This window comes from Myripristis murdjan, chromosome 10 (assembly GCF_902150065.1).
Source record: "Myripristis murdjan chromosome 10, fMyrMur1.1, whole genome shotgun sequence".
Classification (NCBI taxonomy): Eukaryota; Metazoa; Chordata; class Actinopteri; order Holocentriformes; family Holocentridae; genus Myripristis; species Myripristis murdjan.
The window spans coordinates 14,326,132-14,342,561 of record NC_043989.1 but is presented as its reverse complement, the minus strand read 5'-3'; the positions used below and the strand labels follow the sequence as shown (position 1 = coordinate 14,342,561).

Sequence of the window (16,430 nt, the reverse complement as noted above, 5' to 3'; positions counted from 1 at the left end):
AATTCCTTGTAAATATTTTAATTTAACCAGTGCAAAATGATCAGAACTGCAATCAGGCTATAACTAACGACAAATCTGTGATTAGGGATAGCTGTTTTCTCTTCTCTATTCAGTTTTTTTTCACACGGGTAGTAGTGATGATTTTTTTTTTCTGATTTATAGTAGCCTTACACAGATCCAATATTTATAATGGCACAGTTACTCTTTTGATCTGCAGGTGGATCTTTTTTATCTGCCACAGTTTGGCACAAATATGCTTGGAGAGTTGTTCTGGAATTTGAGGCTGCACTATGGCAGCTTATCAATCACATGTGGAGCCACGCTGTTGTGTGTTGTCTGAGTTCCTCTGTTCAAATGACAGGATGGGGCACACACACAGACGATGCACTGAAGGTTTTCCAACAGGCTTCTGAATGGAGCGCATAACCACCCAGCCACAGCATTGTCTCAGGTGGGGTGGGCAGCCACTATCTGCATATGGGTGTTGCTAACAACCATTGCTGTATTTTTGTGTTGATTTAATTTACCCTGTATGTTTTCAACTTGCCAGTAAACAACAGATGATGATAGAAACTCATGAATGACTTATCAATTACAAATTGGCTATTTGACTGAGGCGAGGGGAAATGCAGGCTCATACAGCTAGCAGGCGGTCTCCAGTCTGCAGCCGTCCATCTTTTTGGGCTGCTCCTCCTTCAATGATCTTGGTGATGTAAATGCTGTTGTCTCCAGGGATATGCTGGTTGCCAATCCCTCCTGCGATGCTGAATCCGAGCCCTGGCAGAATAATATAAACAGTCAAATAGGTTGGTTGCTTATCGATGATCAGTTTTGTTCTTGAAAATCCACTGATTGTGACATATTTTGGAGATGAGTGCCTTGTCTGGAGCTGCCACCTCTATGCTGATCAATTACTAGGAGTCTAGGGCTGGGCAATATATAAATGTTAAATTTATATCATGATCTGAGGCTCATGTAGTTTTATGATATGGCAAAAGTGTTGTCTCTTACTGGCTTGAAAGGCTGCATTATGGTAAATAGCACTTTTCTGACCTTATTAGACTGTTGTAGCTGTTCTGTTATTTTCCTCTGCATGCTCGGACATCATATACAAACTAATGATTTGTTTAACAAAAGTTAACACTTATTTTTCACTTATGACAAGTTTTTTGTGTTAAGTCAACATCACAGGCACACATAATTCTGGCTTATAGTAAACAAACACTGAAAACTATGTCATTTAGCATTTTGAAAGGAAGACATGTTGACAGTGAGCTTCTTTTATCTACACAGGTCTTGAAGGGAGGCATGCAGAGCAATAATAAGGTGGGTAATGGCACTGAAGGGTGTGGTGTTTGTCTGACCTTTGGGCCCTTTGAGCAGGTTGACCTCCAGAATGGTCTCAGGTGGGGCCTGCCTCCGCCGGACCAGCAACCTTACCACCGGCCCTGCCTCCTTCAGGGCCTCCACCGCCCGGCTGTGGACCACCTCCGACACGTCCACCTCGTTCACACGCAGCACACAGTCATTCACCCTGTGGAGGAACAGCTTTTAATATACATCACACATTGCCTTGTCAGTCAACGGGATAATAACATGGAGCTAATTCACTGCACACTGCAGACAGGCAGACTCACTTATGCAAGAAGACTGCACACACACACACACACACACACACACACACACACACACACATACAGACACACAGTGAGAACACTATGGCCTAACATAAACAAGAAGCTCAAAAGCACATAAAAAAGCACTCAAGATCATCATTTTTGCATGTTTCAGGCTTTGCTTTTCCAGTGAATCATAACTTTGAGGAAACACACAGAGCCTGGGGGCGCAGGGCTGCAGAAGCTCTGCCTCCCACACAGCACTGCCTGACGGGACACGGTGGTGGAGAGCGTTGAAGAAAAGAAGCGAAGAGAGTGGAAAGGTTAGACTAGAAAGAGAACAGGGAAAGGAAAGCATGTGAAGAGGAGCTTAGAAAGAAGAGAACAAGAGAGGGAGGGAATGCAGTTTGGAGAGGGAGGGCAGAGTAAGGAGGAAGAGGACTTACCCCAGACGTCCATCCATAGCAGCTGCTCCTCCTGGGATGATCTTGGTGATGAAGATCCCTGGGTCATCAGGGATGTGGGGATTGTCCATTCCTCCAGCAATGCTGAAGCCAAGGCCAGAATTCCCCTGCACACAGGTTATGATTGGTGTTTTCAACAGGCTGCACATACAATACACAAACACACTCAAATGCACTTAGATGTAAGTGATGGACCTGTTACTGTCTCAAGGTCAGTGGGATATGGCACTTAAGTGTATTGGTATCTCAGAGGAACACGTGATCACTGCAGACTGCTCAGGGGATTCTCTGGGCATTTTTGATGTCCACTGCCTCAGGCTAGTGTGTGTCCTCACATGTGACAAATGATAATTCAATGCATATGTATTCCATTAGATGAAGGCACTTCATTCAAAATGTCACGCACAGTGCATCAACTCACTGAAGGGCAGCAGAACTGCACTGTGTCCATAAGAAAGTGGATTTATTTAGACAAGCTTGAGAAACATCATTTCTATTGCATGATACAGAGCTTCTCTCTCTCTACAGTATATACAGTAGATATTTCCATCTCCCGTCTTTCTTCTCTGAAATGACAGAGGACCCATTTGGAGCCAGCGGGCCCAGGCACACTGCTGCATCTGACAGCCATGGCCGCAGAGACGGGCAGCAAACAAGACAGCTGAGAAAAGACTTCACTTTATTATTTTCTATAATTAATGAGCAACGGTCGCAACAAATTAGGACAGTGGAAGACTGAGGTCTCCCAGTGCGCTGCTCTGGAGCCAAAAGAAGAACACTGGGCCTAAACACCAAATGTTACACACCCACAAACCTTTTAAAGTGTGATTTTATATAGTTTATTTAAGCTCTCTGCATGCAGAAATGCCATTTAGAGTGAAAAGGACGGGGGGATGCTATGCATCTATCATGGGCTTGGAGATGTATTTATATGTGGGAGGAATAACAAGAACAGGAACATATAGCCAAGCTCTAGCACTACAGGCTGATCCCGGCTACTGACAAGTGCAGCAGTGCCTGCTGAACAATTGAACAGGAGAGCACTTTACATTTTTGGCGCCTGCTGATGACATGTGCATCACGATTATGTAAAACACTATGCTTCACTGGCAGCAGTCTACGTACTTTATGCTCCCATGAGATACCACATAAAGACACTCTTATTGAAGTGATGTCATAAGCACAACCTCACTAACATACATCAACTTGTGCAATTCTCATATAATATCACAAAGAAAAAGCATTTTCCTTGGCCCAGTCAGACCAGAAGACAGAGCTGTTTACTGCCACCTAGTGGCGAAAGGTCCATCCATCTCAAAGCTAAGGTGCTAAGGGGGAGAGTAATGCAGAAAAGATGTGGAGGGGAAAAATGTGAAAAAGGGTAGCAAGGGACTAGTACAGTATAACTTACCCTCTCCAAAATGATCTCTTCATATTTATACATCCCATCACTGCCATTCACCTGTCAAAACAAAACACAAAGTTAGTTACATCACTGAGCCTGAATTATGTCATATTCTAAAAATATAAAGAAATAAAACCCAGCATGCATGTTTCATCTGCACTAAATCCTATCACACTTTGTTGTACAATAATGCATAATATGAAGCAGAGCTACATACAGGCTAAACATTGAGAAAACTGGACTGTTACCAAGAGACAGACAGAGAGACAGAAGAATGGATAGATAGAGAGTTCAGTGTCAGCTCCTTTTCTATGCAAATACACATTGACACTAAATGCATAGTTGCTGTATACTCAATATCCACAAACAGGCAGGGTCAATAGGATAATGTATGTTAGTCCACATGGCAACCAGCATGCTGCTACCATGATGGGGCCCATCCATTCACACTCACACTCACGCATGCACACAAACACACACAAACACCCACAGAGGGGGTGAGAGTGAGACAAATATATAGCAAGAGTGAGAGAGAACAGATACTTACATAAGGGCCTGCATCTAGTGAGTCTGCGTTGACAATGATGGGGGGAGGGTTGGCCTGTGAATACGAAGAGATACGCATTACTTCAGTGTGTGAGGCTGGCAGCTCGCAGACGTATGCAGCGCACACACTATTAGTCAAGAGCAAGTGAATGGATGCCATGGGAACAGTCAGTGTGTCTCCTCGGGGGTGAGATTGGGGGAAATCATGGTAAGGTGTGAGGACTGAGAATGAAGACTGGGGCAGAGAGACCGCTGCTTATTACCGCTGCAGCCAGACATCCTGCGGTCACCTCATAAAGCAGACGGCTTGTGTTGCAGCTGTTGGGACAACACGTTCATTCCACATCATCCCCATCCTTTCACTATCATTTCACACAGTCTAGAAATAACAGTAGGTAGTGCTTCATTCAGAATACATGATTTTATGGTTCAATAACATTTAGCTTACTTAGCTTGTATGACAGAATACAAAGAGAGCTGTAACATTACTGAATCACTACATACGAAAATAAATATTGTATTTTTCTGCATAAATTAGAATCAGACCAATATACTTTTTCTAAATATGGGATATTCACTGGTCAGAAAAGAGGTTTCTCCCTGCCCACAATAGAGTCTGTAAAATCTTCTATGAAATTGTATTTTTTGATTTAATTTTTTGCATAATGTCTTCAGAAAAATAATAGTTAATTTACAGGCCTAATGTTTCCCAAAGGTAGGAATGGGTTGGACACTGGGGTGATTTCAGTGGTTTAGTGTAGAATGACTTAAAGGCTGTTTCATGTAGTTTCCCACCCTGAGACACCAAATGCTTGGCTTTTTCTTACATGAACATGTTCATATCTAACTCATCTTCAACTCAAAGATCTTCAAAAATATTTGCATCCATATCAGCCTTTAAAACTGCTGGTAGAGCCTTTGTATGAATGCAACATGAAGTTACACAGTACAATCAATTTTGCAGCCACTGCGCCACCTGGTGGGTGTTTCTTTTTCAATGTGGGTCTGTGGACGGGGAAAACTCTAGGAGCTGAAGAAGGCTGCCAAATTGGAAAAGCAGAAGGAGGAGACAGTAGTTTGTCTAGAACTAGCTGGATGGCCATTCTCTCGTCCCGCACGCTGGCTGTTTGTTTTTTATTGATTTGATTGAGCTGTGTGGGTGAGGGGATGCTGACAGCGCTGCTAGGGGACCTACACTTCCTGAGGTCCAACAAGGAGAAGAAAGTCACAGGCTGCATTTCTTCCTTCCCTCCCTCCCCAACCTCACCCAACCTTCCACTCTGTATTAATATATTCATATAGAGCTCTTGCTAATTTCCATGCTTTGTGACTTTTGCATTGTTTCTTGCTGATTCCAATCTGCTTCCTGAAACCTCTGCCATCGCCCTGCATAATATGCAGACATAGGCACATTTCCTATATTGTGATGTGATGTATAGGCTGGGATATTGTGCCACTTTCTTAAATACTGTGGAGCTGTCTGTGCACGGATGGTTGGGTGGCTTTGTGGCTCAGACCCTGAATAACTGCAGATTGAGAGCTTTTCCTCTGTAATGCCGCATCCTCAACCCTTCACTAGTCACGAAACAAAGTTGAAGATATCAGGCTGTAACAAAAAATTGGTGAGATTTACTCATATTTCAACCCTTTTTATAGTATACCACAAACACACACACGCACATATACACCACACATACATCAAGGAGTATGCCGCTTGAGAGGTGCTTAAATGCCACTGTTCAAGGGTTTTCAGTCCATACAGCTTGTCAGAGAGATGCTAAATCACAGCTGGATGAGGCAGCAATGCGTGTGCCACTCAGCACTCCAAGACAAGACAGTGAGGCCTTCAATAACTTGAAACACAAAATTGAAAGATCTGATGCTTTGATCAAAATCATTCATCAGCACAAAGGCTGTGCAACTCCCTGGTGTCATTTCATTTTTCCGCCACTTTGTGATTCTCATTGAGTGATTGAGTGAGTTCCCTGGTAATGAAGGTTGCACTACAGATCAACAGTGAACAAGGATGTGTATTTGACCTGCTCCACTCTGCAGTGATGTGCTATGACTCTGGACAGCTGTGGCCACCCCGCACCCCCCTTCCCAGTCAGCACAATCAGGCCTTAGTTGTAATCTGCATATGGACTAACAGATGCTCACTACTGGGCTTGTGTGCGCACGTTTCTCATAAATGGTTTTCACTTTTGTCTCCTTCATCTTAAAATGAGGCAACACATGCCATCCACCAGTGTGGGTTTATTTTAAAAGCCTCTGCATCGTGTTTTTTTGGAGTCCACAAGATGCCATGGCAGCCACACTAGTGAACACCTACTTTGAAACCTACAATCAAGTCACATACAGCGAGCAGTGTGCAAGTCAGTGGTGAAGCATAGCCTGAGGATAACATATGGGGCAGGCTACGGTGGTCCCCGAGTGACTGACACAGACTAATCTACTGAATCCACTGCTGTGAGACCACACATTACAGCTGCAACAGTTAGAGCATAAAGCCAGTAGCGCTTATCATAAATAACAATTGTTAGTTGACCAGTGCCATGGGATATCCTGCGGTAATTGCTCTAAGAACCTATAAATAGAGATTCAAAACAATAAAGCTATCAGTTGTATAAAACAGCAGCATTATCCTAGTCTGGGATTGCTGGGTAATCCCTGTATCTGTATCTCACATAACAAGTAAACAAAAAGAATAGGGGAAGATAATCTCAGCATGGGTAATCTTCTATCTGACCCCCATAGTAGAGTGTGTGTTGTCTCATCGTGGGAATTAGAAAAGAGAATTAAGATTACTTCATTTGGCAATTGACGCAAGGTAACTGGAATTAATCTTTAAGCATGTCTATGCATTTATTCATAGGTCAGAGTTGCTAAGAATAATGAAATGCCAACAAAGGAGTCAATGATTCCTTGCTCAGTTTGACTGTGGCAGAGATAGTGAGTAGTGCAGATGTAAGGATCAAGCCAGCAACATTTTGTTTAAGTCACCTATTAGTCACCTACAGACTAGCTTGTAATAAGTGAGAGCTGATTAAAAGCCATAAGATGAGTATTGCTTACAGTAAGTTTATAAAACACATACTTAGCACAGAGCGTTGTGCTTTAAGAAAGGCAGAGACCCAAAAAACATCTTATATCGACGTATCTGAATTCTCCTTCCATGGTGGCAGGGCTGGGGATTGCAGAAGTCAAAACAAATGCACTGTTTCACAGATTAACGTCCACTCAGTAAAGGATGTGAATGTATATCTGTGTGTTGCAGGTGAATGTATGTCAGGGAATTCAAGGAGGCTGCAGGTGAGACAATGAAAGGTTGCAGGTGTGGTGCACTGGTGTCACTGAGGGCTATAGCTGGAATTAACCAAATCTGAATAAGATTATCATGAATCCTTTATAATTTCCTTTTAATTCAAAACAATAATTACTGAGGGCCGTTTTCCTAGCCAGCTGTTGCTGTTCACTTCTGCCCGGCTGCAATGCGGGGCTCAGGAATGGCTTTGGCAGTATGGACATACAGACTGTACATGCAAACATACAAATGCAAGCATGTTTAGGCATGCACACACACACAAATGCTAAACGCACACACAAGACACAGAGACCAGGCTGCTCTCCCAGCAGGAGAGTATTACAGCGAATCCCCACTGACCACCAGAAGTGATGAAAACCCACTCGCTACAGTGCTGTACATCTCTCACTCACTTCTCATATTCACCCATCTGTTCCTAACCGTTCTCCAAATTTCTTATTTATCAATCTATAATTTTATTTTGCTATCCATTCATTTTTGATTCTGTCTATGTCTGTCTCTTGTCTCTCACCATCATAGAGGATGTGTTCCATGTCCCTGTGGCATTGCACCACAGAACGCTAACTTGGCTGCAGACCCTTGGGATAGTAAAGCTACAAAGACTCCCACTGAACCTTGGCAAGCGCAGGGCACAGGCTCCATCCCAATTGTTAAATAATCAATGCGTTCCCATGGCAACCGGTGCCTGCACGTTATTGGCCAGCGAGCCCACTTAGCCGCCTCCCCTTGCTTCACCTCTCAGTGCTCTCACTGCAGTTTATGTGGCTTCTTTCTCGCACATGCCTGGCCATGGGCTGGATCTGCTCCACTGCCTTCAGCGGCGCTTGTCCACATCACATGTGCTCTTTCACAAATCCATACGTGATGAATGAAATGGATGCTTACCTGCCATTTGTGACCAGAGAGACTGCCAATTCATGTACAGTATGTCCAAAAAACACCATCATGGGGTTTTTGGGCATACTGATTCAGTATCACACATTTGTATTATCTTTGTCTAGAGACATGATTCCTGATATTTTAGTCTTATTAACACACATACATCCGTAAACACGGTGCACAGTTAGGCAGGCAAACAGATTAACTTCCAAGGTTATAATATTGCACAATAAAAAACAAATACTAGATTTTTTTAAACTATTATAATGCATCTTACCAAATAAGTCTAAACCTCATTTTGGTATATGTGTACAAATGTTGAACAGTGATATTACCTACATGGTGGGAATGCAATGAACTACAATTGATCATCACCACAAAGCAAACACCTTTGTCAGTCTATTTTTTAATATAATGCAAACAACACATTGTTTTAGAAAGACTTCTATAAGGTTAAACGGGAAAGTAAACTCTATTGCACAAATGAACCCGCTTAAACTGAGTTTGCCCTCCACTAAATTCCTGTTAATGACAACAGATGCCACACCTTAGGAACATAAAATCCTGACTGCTCTTCACCTATCAGCACTACTACTTGCGTTTTCAATTCCTCAGCCTCCCCGCGGGTACAGGGCTGAAGAACAAAAGGGTTCAGCATGTGCATAGCAATAGCATGCTGACAGGGCAATAACCCCCTTTTCCTTAGCAAACATTTCCACATCAATTCCTCCCTCGCCAGGCACACCGACATGGCAGCTCAGTCTCCAATGGTGACATCACAGTGAAATATGACAGTCAACCCCACTCAGATGATGAGCCCAGTCAGTCAAATGATACAGCCAATGCTGAAGGGAGCTCTTCCTGTGCCTGTAGTTAGAGCTGATGACAGATAGGGACACAAGGCGTGCTAAGGCGTGCTTATGCTATCTGCAAACTGCACTTGTTTCGCCCTTTTCTCATGGAAGAGTGTGCCTCTAGTGGTATTGCGTTTATGCTTTCCTGCAGAATGTGGGATAAGAGACGCAGTCAGTGGTGCTGCTCTGATCCTCTGGCTCTCATTGGCCTCTCGTATGCCACGCTGCAGTCCAATCAATAGCTACTCAATTACCATGCACCCAACATCTCATTCATGCTGTGGCCCCTGTGCCGGAGGGAAGAGGGAAGGAGAGAGGCAAGGTGAGAGAGGAGCGACAGATGGATGGAGCAGAGAGGGACAACACATGACAGCGAGAGGTGTTTTACCACGGAGCTGCTGTAAAACCCCAATGTTGCATTATTTGTCCGAGACAAAGGCATAATAATGAGATGTAATAAAAGAAAATCCCATAGCGCTAAAGGTCAACTGTTCCTTCTCCCCTCTTATAACGCCAGCTGAACGGAGGCATTCATTTCAACAAGGCAGCCACAAGGAAATTAATTAGTTCACGCATAAGACAGAGCCATTAAAATTCCAAGTTTTCAGATTTGATGGGTATGATGACTGAGCATTGTGACTATTTCCCACCCGACCCACACACACCACAGACACACATTTATGAAACCATAATTAATAGCCCATCACAGTTGTCAGCAGCACTCCCTCCTCATCTTTATGTAATATTACTAAAGCATGCTCTGGCTTACCTTTCTGTCACGGTGAGCAGCTCCAAATGAGAGCTGGCTAGTTTGACCTTCAGGAGCGCAAGCCACATCAAGAAAAGTCCTTAGCTATCATGCATATTCATAACAAAGCCCTGTTGCTTGAGCTTGAGCATTTATGAACCTGTTCAAAATTGTATCAGGTTTGGACTTTGGACAATATTGACCGGCCACAGCGGCATGCCCACAGAGAAGCTGCAATATGATAATGTGTTGGTAAGAGGGAGAGAATCAGCAGAATCTGGATGAAAAATCATCATCTAACCCTACTGTGTGGCAAAACTACAGCTAGGTTACATCAACCACAAAAGCACTGACGTAATTATTTCCCATTTACAACAGGCTCAGTCACAAACAATGAAAAGTACGGTATGATTGGACGTATGTGTGCTGTGCTGAGGTACCGCAATCCAGGCCTGGCGAGAGAGAGGAAGGCCTGTCATGTGTGAGCATCATCAGTATGCTTCATATAATCCCACCCCCACTGCTTTCTCTACATCAGAGGTCACTGCAGCATGTTACCTCACAGCTCCTGACTAGTTGCTATCCTTTGTTGCTAAGCTGAGAGAAACACTTACTCCTCTTTGGTGTTTTGGAGCCTGTGCTGAGTGCCGGCAACGGTGCACAAATGCGTGCTGCCATTTTGATGCTTTCAGGAACATCACATTGTGTCATCCTGAATCAATAAGGGTAAATTATTCAGTTGCTGTGGTCTTATACTGCAGAAGGGAATTTTCTAGTTTTACTCATTTGAATAGATCTCTCTTTTTGCAGGTTGGTTTTGTTTGTGTCTTGATTTGCGTGTGTAGGGTACGTGTTGTGCATGATGCTGTGAGGATGTTGATGTTGGTCCTGAGGCAGTGACCTCGTTTTGACATGACACGGTGAGACTTTTGACCTTTGACTAGACTGGTATGGTGTTGCTGTGTCGAGGCAGAGATGCCCACTGAGTCCACTAAACACTCAACACCACATATACAACCTCGATTTGATCATAAAAGCACTCAGCAATCACACTTATTTCCTATCTTTCAATTTCAAGAAAAACTACTTTCATTAAGATCAGTATTATCAGCTTCCAAGGCTAGCAGGGAGCAACTAAAGGAGGCAGCAGTGGGAAGAGGAAGAAGAAATGAAAGTAGACTTAAGAGGATGAGTGAGCTAGGAACTAGTGCTGCACATAATATCAGCACTGGTTGAGAATAGCATCTTAATTTATAAGAAACTGGTTAAAACAAATTTTTTTTCAGAGCACATTTCACAATTGCACATTGCTCGGCATCTTCTTCTCTGACTCAAATTCCATAAAACATCACACACACTTCTTAATTATGAAATAGCCCCTTTATTAAATTAAGCAGTATCCATTAGTTAATCAATCATCTTGTTACTTTCTCGATACATCTGTAACACAATTGCCCACCAATAAAAGAATAAAGGAAACCTGACTGTCCACGACGATGTAAATCTCTTTCATGTGAGCAGACTGCTCTGTTTAATTCACTTTTCTCATTTTCGTTTTCTCCTTACTTTTCCTGATTGCCTCAGAGCATTATGTTCTGAGCTGCCTTGACTTTAGCCCCTTCCAGCTTTAGACAACAAATTTTTGCCATTTCCACTCTTGTCTGAGGACTTTAAATTGAAGACACTGGACTGTGATTGTGCCTCATGAACCTCAGCGTGTGGCAAACACTCTGCCTCTTCATCCTTCAAATTGCAACCACGCTGCCACAATAATCCTTTCCCCATCTTGTGGTTATTGTTGCATTCCTTTGGCATTCATGCCCATACCAGACCTAGGCTAAAAACTGTGCTATTTTATTATATGGGGAACCCCAACCATTAAGCAGGAAACAACAAAACAGAAAACTTATTTGGAAATACTATTTTACCCAGATATAACCCACATCAGTATTAATTCCAGCACTTCAGTGATGCCTCTGAACATAAATGGCTTAACAAATAGCCCATACTGTATTTTCTAAATCCAGAACCCACACCCTAAACCAAAATAATCAAATATTCTTGCTTTCCATTGTAAAAACAAGTAATCAAACTGCTATTCCCTGAAATTTTCATTTATCACCTTTTGTTGAAGAAATGTATGCGTCATGTGAAACAAGCAACTTTGAATCCACCGAGTCCATTAATCTTCACTGCCCTCTGCTTTTGGGACTTGGAAGAGCATGCAGTGAAGACCATTCTGCTCATTTAAATTTGAAACAGCTCATTAGCTCAGACTAGTTCAGCTGCTCATTTTCAAAAAAAAAGGAGCCAGTACCTTTCATTTTCAGTGAAACCCTGAATTTCATGCTATCCTTTTCCTTACCTTCCACCACAAGCCTTTACTCACAGGTCAGCTGCAATCAAATTCAACTTGTCTGCCACTTATGAACAGCCTTCTGCCATCTGTCTGCTATCTTGCAAAGCAGGATCCTGAAATGAAATGCTTTTTGTCAGAGTCCTCTGTTTGTTTTTTGACAGGGAAAAACCTAAAGTCTTCCGGTTTGCATTTAAAATAATTTTAAGGATTATCTATTTTATTTCAATTCAACTGAGCTTTCATTTTATTATATTTTTTTGGGGGGGCTAATAGAAATGGAAACCTCAGTGCTTGAGGTACTCTGATTCCCAAGTCAAAATTCTGATATAGTGGTAATGACAGTAATAGGAAGAGTGAGCACTGAAGACTCCCTCAGAGATTTACTGTTGCAGGGTTACATGTTGCTCCAGGCCTGAAGAAGACCACGGCCCCCACATCCCCGGGGGTCCGACGTCCCTGTAGCACTGCAAACAGCAGGACGAACGCTCCCGTTATGGCTGAGGTCTCATGCTGTTCTATAAGCTCCGCTGGAACGCCCACCCACCCACCCACACACACACACACACAGACACACACATATCTCCATTCACTCCCCTTGACTGAGTTCATATTGGCTCACAATGAGTGTAGGTGTTGAAAGTGATGAAGAATTACAGTAAGTAGGACAATGAGCGAGGCAGCAAACACGAGCGCCATGCCTCTAGTTTCAATGTGATAGTTATGAATACATGAGCACGTTTATCCATATGCTGATGTATTTAGCGCCAAAGAGTAGGGGAAAAAAAAAAAAAAACAGAACAAAACAGGGCATTGTATTAAACGTTTGTAGCACTTTGATGATTGCCAAATTAATTTGCCTCCCATTGAGGGTCCAGATTTGCCCGTCTCCTCTGCCCACCTCAGGGTGTGCTCAGGCTAAGGCTGGGCAGTATATTGATATTATATTGATATTGTGATGTGAGAGTAGATATCATCTGGGATTTTGGATATCAGCCTATATGGCATATGTGTTGTCATTTCCTAGTTTTAAAGACAATTCTAAACTTATTAACCAACGTTCACCCACTACAATATTTTCACAATATCAATATTAAGGTATTTGGTCAAAAATATGATATTGGATTTTGTCCATACTGCCCAGCCAGAGAGGGCTTCTCGGCTGAGATCAGAGCAGCCATCTTAATGTCTTGGACAGATGACACAAACACTCTTCTCAAAACACTACGGCACGAGCGCTGCTTTGGCTGCAATGTTTCTCTAGGTTTCTGTGACATTAACTGTTCACCAGTTCACTGTCAAAACATGAGGACTACATTAGAGTGGACGGAGGCTGAAAATATATGCCACAACAGAGCTACAACTACAGAACATTCAATATGAATATTAGGATATAAGAATTCCATTCATAACAATATTTATAGATTTCATTATTTATATCAAAAGAATAAATGAATGATTAAACTGAAAATATAAAAATTGGTGAACAGAAGAACTCTCCACAAAAACGAGAAAATAGACAGTCAGTATATCCAACCAATAACATGATGTAAGTCAAAAACTCATTAGCTCTCAATGAAATTACAGAGAATATTTCTTTGAACTTCACATACTACTGGCATTGTGACTCTGTTAAGACAATTTTGCATGTGATTCACTGTCACTAAAGAAGAATTTTTCTCTATGAAAGCAACAAGATAGTTCTGGATGTATTCAACAAACGTACAGTATACATTTTTATACACATGCCTTGGATGTAATGTGATCTAGACTGGTAAAAGACTGGTCATGAGAGTAAAACGAGAATGAGGTTTTACGGTGCTGTACTGTAGTTGTACTGTAAACAGGATGAAAACAGCTAATTACTTAATCAAAGTGTCCCAGAGTGTCAAAAAGAGAACACATGTTGATTTAATATTTTATAGCCAACCTCTCTGGGGATGCTCTGACAACTGGAAACTATGTCTATGTTTGCATACACAATTAAATGAAAGCGCATGACTATAATCAGAGCAAAATGACATTTGATTTCCGTTACAGCTCTACAAGTTACGTATGTTTTACCCAGTGGCACATCGCACATCTTTGTGTTGACCAAGCAAAGAATTAATCCTTAACTTTTCATGTGAACCTGGTTAAAGAACTCGGCACTGAATGCTGCAATTACTGACACGCTTTTAGCTCTTTGTTCAGTTGAGGACAAGTTCAGATCTCAGGTCCAAAGTGCACGGCCGCGGTGCTGCATCACTCCTCTCATTCAGAGAAACGATGCACCCTGCCAAACACATCACCGGCCATTCAGATATTCCAATGAGCATATGCAAGGCTTGGATTTGGCTGATTACATAATTGGAATTTTTATGGTGAATATTAATCCACAGTGGCCTATATTGGGTTTTATAAGCAGGCTGATCAGGATCTGCAGGCTCTCCAGTAGCAGTGAGCAGCAGTGGTCTACTGACAATGAAGCTCTGCGTTGGAAGGGCTCTTTACATTAGGGTAACACTGAGGAACACCACTTGCATGTTTAGCAGGACTAGTTACCAACCGAACCAGGAGAAAAAAATATTTACATCCTATGCAACAGAAATTTGCACTTTGTCTGATTTTGTATCTATGTAAATTACAATGAATGCTGACAATTTTCCACAGTAAAGTACATGAATACATGCTTGGATTGCTGTAGTGTGTCAGTGCACCAATCAAAAAAAAGCCCTTGGAAATCCAGCAGCTCTTGGCCGCCTGCGTATCAACATTGCAGTCGGGTGGGTAATTAGCTAGCTGAGGAGCAGAGCTACTGTGCAGCTCTGACTGAGCCTGCACCATGGCAACACACAGGGCTGTGTCTGAGCACAGGCGCTTTTCTCCTTTCCTTTTCCCTCCCCTTCTTTCCTTTAGATTTTTTTTCCCCTTACTGGCTTTTGCTCCTCTCACCCCCTTCGTTCCTCCACGCCTCTCATTTCCTCAGTTCTTTCTTCCCCTTCCTATCCTTTCCTCTCCTCTCCTAATCTCCCCTCTTGCATCACAGTCCGACTGAAAAGGCACTCTGTGGTTCTCATGTGTGGAGGGCTCCATATTCCTGCTTTCCTCGACATTCTGAATGGAGGACCAAGCATTTTTCTGACACGAGATATCCAGTTCATTTTTCTGACATATTGCATTCAATCAAACAACAATCGGTGCAATTTCAGTGTCCACAGAGCAGGATCCTCAATATCAGTGACAGTTGCATCATCACACACCATCCTTGCTGTTATCAGTTACAAGCTGTCAGCTTGTAAAAGGTGTGGCAGCGCTGATTTTATTCCAGTTCAAAAGTGATATACCTACACACACATCTAAACCCAAACGAAGGGGGCTAAAATAGACGATGATAAAAAAGAACATACTCTCACACTATATTATGCTGTCATATCACTGAAATAAATGACAGATATGTGCTGCAAAATCAGCTGGTAATTTCTGTTTTCTCACTGACTACAGAAGAAGAAGTCGGATGTAATGTTGACTCCAAACCTTTGCCTAAACATGGAATTCCAGATCTGACGTCTGGGGGAAATACATGGGGTTTTCACATAGGTTAATCATCCCTGTCACAGTCTGTGATTTAAGCTGGTGTTTAACATTTTTTACTCTGCGTGGATCTCTCTCAAATGGGACTGGATCCACTGAATTCTGCTGATGCTCTCCAAACAAAATAATTATGCTGCTAACAAAAAACTAAAACTGTGGTGCACATTACCTGGCCGTTCTGTGAAAGGCTTTGCCAGGTGAATTCAAGACTCATTCTAACTTGCTAGGGAGTCATAAAATAAAATGAACAATAAATTAAATACCTGATTAGTAAGCAATCGTGTCCATTTCTTTGGCTGATCTGATATCTTTTTTCAAGGATGAGAACACAAGTATTAATGGAGGGAGAATCACTACAACGCTGATCAAGAGTGGCTAACCATCTAGCCAATAGCAATTTGTTTCTTATATCTACACAAACTGTGTACATTACAAAAAATGTGCAAGACATTTGCTCTTTTTATATACAAACAAATGTCCAGATGCCAAATTACTGTGAAGGAATTAGGAAAACCCTGTTCATTTCTCCCACAGACAATCTATTTTTTGATCCAGACGTCTCAGTCTTCTATATTTTTGATAAATGGACGGTCAGACATTCAACTGTTAGCGCTCATTTATGAGGTTCACTGGCAGCGGCACTACATCTGTGTAATCATAGAAA

At 42.3% G+C, this 16,430-nt stretch overlaps 1 protein-coding gene across 2 annotated transcripts in view; it reads right to left on the bottom strand.

Moving 5' to 3' along the window:
* The window catches only part of dlg3 (discs, large homolog 3 (Drosophila)), an 80,908-nt gene that overhangs the window by 25,904 nt on the left and 38,574 nt on the right, over positions 1-16,430 (bottom strand). For both annotated transcript variants that reach the window (XM_030061712.1, XM_030061713.1), the window contains 5 exons: positions 4,033-4,086; positions 3,492-3,542; positions 2,063-2,187; positions 1,365-1,534; positions 641-777 (listed from right to left, as the gene is read on the bottom strand). In XM_030061712.1, the coding sequence (XP_029917572.1) occupies positions 641-777; positions 1,365-1,534; positions 2,063-2,187; positions 3,492-3,542; positions 4,033-4,086 (537 nt within the window). The remainder of the gene's footprint in view (positions 1-640; positions 778-1,364; positions 1,535-2,062; positions 2,188-3,491; positions 3,543-4,032; positions 4,087-16,430) is intronic.